The sequence below is a fragment of the Branchiostoma lanceolatum genome, chromosome 17 (assembly GCF_035083965.1).
Source record: "Branchiostoma lanceolatum isolate klBraLanc5 chromosome 17, klBraLanc5.hap2, whole genome shotgun sequence".
In the NCBI taxonomy this organism is placed as follows: domain Eukaryota; kingdom Metazoa; phylum Chordata; class Leptocardii; order Amphioxiformes; family Branchiostomatidae; genus Branchiostoma; species Branchiostoma lanceolatum.
This window is the reverse complement of record NC_089738.1, coordinates 4,737,264-4,742,490: the sequence shown is the minus strand read 5'-3', so window position 1 is coordinate 4,742,490 and position 5,227 is coordinate 4,737,264. Positions and strand designations below refer to the sequence as shown.

General features: G+C 39.0%; 1 protein-coding gene across 1 annotated transcript; it reads right to left on the bottom strand.

Moving 5' to 3' along the window:
• Positions 1 to 243: 243 nt before the first annotated feature.
• On the bottom strand, positions 244 to 4,441 carry LOC136423674 (uncharacterized). Its single transcript, XM_066411947.1, has 4 exons — positions 4,236 to 4,441; positions 3,441 to 3,609; positions 1,117 to 1,192; positions 244 to 672 (listed from the first exon to the last, which is right to left on the bottom strand). The coding sequence occupies exons 1-4, from the start codon at positions 4,370 to 4,372 to the stop codon at positions 494 to 496; spliced, it is 561 nt and encodes a 186-aa protein (XP_066268044.1). The 5' UTR covers positions 4,373 to 4,441; the 3' UTR covers positions 244 to 493.
• Positions 4,442 to 5,227: the final 786 nt, after the last annotated feature.

The following is a 5,227-nucleotide window of genomic DNA, read 5'->3' as shown; positions in this document are numbered from 1 at the left end:
AATGGCATCCAGAGCTTTTTATGAGTCTTGAAACTTGAATAAAAAAAGTCCAATTTCTAGTCATTCGTACACATAGTAAGTTTCAATCACACTAAACCATTGCATATCGCCATTAAAGAAAGATACGATGTCGTTGTGTGTTGAGAACTGATAGAAAATCCAAGTCCTAATAGACTGTTCCTGACTGTCCATCAAAATAAGCGTTTCGACCAATGAGAGACTGCATATCCGTCAAATATTTGCATTTCTATGCTTTGACGGAGGTGGGTGGGGCTATGGTATCGGTTTACTAAGACTTGGTGCTTGAAACTAAAATATCACCACGTAGCTTATTTTTGGGCCGCTTTTGAGCAATTTTGATAAGATATCAGCACGCAAATGTGGTAAACAGTGGCATTAAATGTAAATTTCCTCAAGATTACAGCAACTAGAATATTTCCAGTTTTCAAGCCTCATAGCATGCTCTGGGTGCATTTAATGACTTGGTATATTATCATTTGCAAGCGTGTTTGGTCAGGATCCTGAAGTGGCTGTGGAAGCAGTTGCTCTGGTGTTCGAACGTGGGGCCTGTCATCTCTGTGCTGTTGTCACACACGAAGAACACGCTGGACTGGTAGTGGAACACACGTGACCCACCGGACGGGTCGCCATGGTAATAGGACAGGTACACGCCTGGAGTAAATACAAATGAAATGGTAAGCAAATATTTAGATCTACATGGTTGAATCAGAGGTCTATGGCAGTGCTGTGCAACTTGACTGAAATAAAATACGCACGCAAGGATTGGTCACATTATTGAACTTGACCTACATTTTCCCGACCACTACGTATACCCACCTACCAAATATCATAAGGATCCATCGACGGCTTCTTAAGTTCTGCAGTGCACATAGACAGACAGACAGACAGATAGATAGACAGACAGAAAGGGAGAGAGAAACGGCACCTAAAACATAACCTTATTGGCAAAGGTAATTAGGTTAGATTTGTTGATTTGCACAAGTTTATATACCAGCAACCGTGATCACTTATGGTATTCACATTTAGATATGATGTTTGTCTTGGTAGCAAAAGCGCCCCCTGTCTATATTGAATAAAAGTGACAGGAAAACTCACCGTCAGCACCGGGGTTTGCGTCAAAGATTGCAGCGTTCATGTTGCCCAGAGCTGTACAGGTTTTATCGGGATTAATCTAATATAAACAGAAAAAAACACGAATGTCAGACGAGTGGTTGGCTATCAAAAAAGTCTAAAGCATGTAAATGCACGTATGCCTCTTGTAGATGTACAATTACTAGTATATATGCCTTTAAAAGCGACTGTATCCAATGGAACACATCTTCATGCCAGTCTTTGGTGACGTCCATTTGAAATAGAAACGTGATTGAAAGTTTTAAGAGAAATGATTCTGGCACTGATACAAACACATAGAAAATACAACAAGTTCTTTGTTACAATTTACTTATTGGAGCAGGTTTGTAATACTATGGATACTTTGGATACTTTATTAACCCTCAAACCACCATAGCTTTTTTACGACGAATCTTACCGTATGGGGTCAAAACTGACCCCACAATGTTTCCTACAAATATAGCTTTATTGGTGCCTATTTTTGTGGTTTGTATGTATGTTTAGTTTAAGTAATCTATAAGGGACAGTTTGACATGATTAGATGTGAATGATTTTTGCTTATTATCATAATTTATGCAAACATAGGGAACGTCGTCTTTTGCAACTAACGCTATTCAGACAAGCGGGCTCTTTTGAGGCCTGCGCCAACACTTGATGTCATATAGCATCTGAATGGCTTACGCTAGGACAACCAAACTTGGTCACCTTTGCTAAAATTTCGTTGGCAACAATTTGACTTTAATGAAATATTTTAATCAATGTTTTTATGTTGCTATGGAAACCGATTTTTTAGAGCCATATTTGGAAAAAGTCGCTAATTTTGGATTTTACAATGTAATTCTAGGGCTGTCTTTTTAAATTGCATTTATTTTCTTACATCAATACCAACCAATTTAATTCACTATCACTTGTATGATTTAATATTCATAATTTATGCATATTTGATTACGTCATCGGTCAAAATCTAAAATGGCGGACGATATAATTAGATTAGCTGTAACCGGCTATTTTAACCCCAAATTTCATCATTACCATGTTTATTCAAACAGAAACAATCTTAGTATAATCGTTTTGGGCCATTTTAATTGTGATATTAGGTTATATGATGAAAAAATGCATTTAAAATAATTCAAGATGGCGGAACCAAGATGGCGGATTTCGCTAGTGTAACTTGATATGAATATAATTTCTACGACGTCATTTTGACGTCGTTCCTATTGTCATCTACAAATAACGTCTTTGGATACATCATGATTTATCATACAAAATTTCTATTTAAGTTTTATCGCGTACCTTTGAATTATACGGAAATACCGAATTTGTTGGTTGTCGTCAATAAAATCACATAAATGACGTCATAATACGTCGCAACGTCATTAATCTTTACGTACATTTAAAAAATTTGTTTTTTTTACGTTTTTACAAAATTACATTTTGACACTATGATCATAATAACCCTTATCATACATGTTTCTAGATGACAAGTATCAAACAATAGGGAATATGAGTGCAGATTTTGCTGGGGTCAGTTTTGACCCCACTGGACCATGCGTAAACTTTCTACGATAACTTAATCAACAATGAGCCAATCTCAGTAAAAACTTGTGAGAAGTTATAAGACATATATACAAACAAACTCATAGAAGGAATTTTGTTTTCGACTCGAAATGTCAAAATGGCACATGTTGATGTACGCCTGGGGTCAGTTTTGACCCCATACGGTGGTTTGAGGGTTAAGTCTATTAGCCAACATGCAAGATTTGCAATCGGCTAATATTCCTGGACATAAAACATACAGGCATAAGACATACAAACTACACTAAAGTCATTACAGCTAGTATTTACATTCTACATGTAATCTATAATAACGGTGGAAAATTTGATAGAACTGGCCATTAACAGAGTCTACGATAATTGTCCTTTCACAACATAGCTGATATTTGTAGGACACAAACAGGGTTGTCCTAGGAATATTACCAATTTGCAGTAGACCCTTCGTTTCCGGATGTGAACGGGCTCTTTATTTTGATTACCAGTTAGAGTATTCTTCAATCTGTGACATTATTTTTAAAGGTAAAGATAATGCCATTGATTTAAGAAGACTCTAGTAACTGTTATTTGTTTTTGTTTATTTTTCGCACTTAAAAATATACATACATAAGAAAGAAATACAAAGATAATAAAACAGTGCAAGGCAGGCCAAAAAGCTTCTGCTTATATATTACACGTTAACCGATGAATCTCTTCAACGCTCTTTATTTTATTTTATCTATTTGTTATCGTTTGTATATATACGACCTGGCCCTTACCCTCAGTATCGGAGCGGTTTCCTTGCAGGCGTCAGGACCCTTGGTGACGTTATCACAGACATTCAGGTAGTACTGATACATCAACGGATCGGCTTCGCTTCCGTTGGGAGAATAGATGTTGTAACTGTCGATCTCGTAGGCTGGAGCAGAGAAGTAGTGGGACCCATTCCTAGAATGGATAGATGCACATGTATATCATTGGGTAAAATCACACACGGGGATAACGGGTAAACACGAAATTTGGCACACTAAGTACTCTTTTAGCACCTAATAGGTGTACCACGTTTCATTTCTGTTAGTCTATGGGAAGTTAGTCTACAGAAACCTATGATGCCACACACCACGCATCCAGGACCATGTTATATGCCCTGTGTTTAGCTGGCTCCACTATCAAACTTCGTTTTGCCCTTGATGCAAAAGAAAAATTGCTAAGCGTTCAGAAATGAAAATAGGCATGTGACCTATAAAGATATGCATTTCAATACTTTTGAAATGTCAGCCTCATACAATACTTGTAACCATAGTGGCCATGCTGATTTTTTTTTCAAGTTGAACTACCTTCTTACAGGTCTTCTTACGGGGGTACGGATCGTAGAATTCGGCAAAAAAGGGATAATTGGCCAGGAGAGTCAGTCCACGGGAAGGTTAACATTCCCCCCTCCTGAAACTGTGCCTGCAAACGAAAAACTTTGGTGGCCAAACTCCCCTGTCAAATTCTTCTCTCTACAGCCAGCGTAGTCAGTCTGGTAGAGACTAATGCACAAGGGTGAACTTTGAGAACGAACAAGTACTTACATTCTCAGCGGCGACAAGTCGTACATGTGGCCGTCCGCTCCGGTATACTGGCAGCGGTTAATGTCGGAAATAGGCATGGCAGAGAGCGCACATCCTAGCAGGGCTACTAGTACTGTCAGGCCTGTTAGAGTAGCCATTTTAACAATATAGCACAGTTGTTGTTCTGTATAGAGACTGGGTCGCTTCTGGCCTTGAAAAGGGGCGTGTTTGTCACGAGTACGGTGGGTTCATGGAGTTCAGTAACACTTCAGTGGTTTGAGCTTCGCAAACAACGTCACTGACCTTTACCCGGAGCTTCTAAGGCCTAGAAAAAAGTAGAAGATAGAGCATTTCAGGTGGAAATAACTAGTAAGAATTGTAAACAGAAATTTAGATATCAAGAGCTAGACAGTTTTAAGAACATTCACTTTTACTCGGACATGTTTTATTGGGCGTTATACCTTTTGAATTATCAGTGTTCGCTGTAATTTACGCTCACAGTCTACTTAAACCAGCTCAGGGGCGCACCCGGGGTAGTCACCATCTTAAATTTCAACCACTCAATGCCCGGACAGACTCATACAAATATTCGTTCTTCCCCCGCACCACCCCCCAGTGGGACGCCCTGCCTGGCACGGTTGTATCGGCTCTCACCGTTGAGTCATACCATGCCAGGCTGGAGGCCTGCCCGCCTCGGCCAGGGACCTCCCCCCCTCCTACTTTGTTATCTGGGGGTACCCGTGATGATGATGATGTTTTGGTTCTATAGACCAGTACAAAAACATGTGCAGAAATAATCTGAACCATGATATGAAAGACAGGGGGTTACCGTACTTTTAGCCGATAGACTGATATATCATACTATCGTTATAATTCGTATTAATAAAGTTCATGTGCTGGAGAAATAGTGGATTAATTTCTACCTTGATGAAGACTGGGACCAACAGGTGATTTCACAATCCTTTAAGTTTTTTTTTAGCAGGGGCGAATTATCATCTTACGTATAAAAAAAG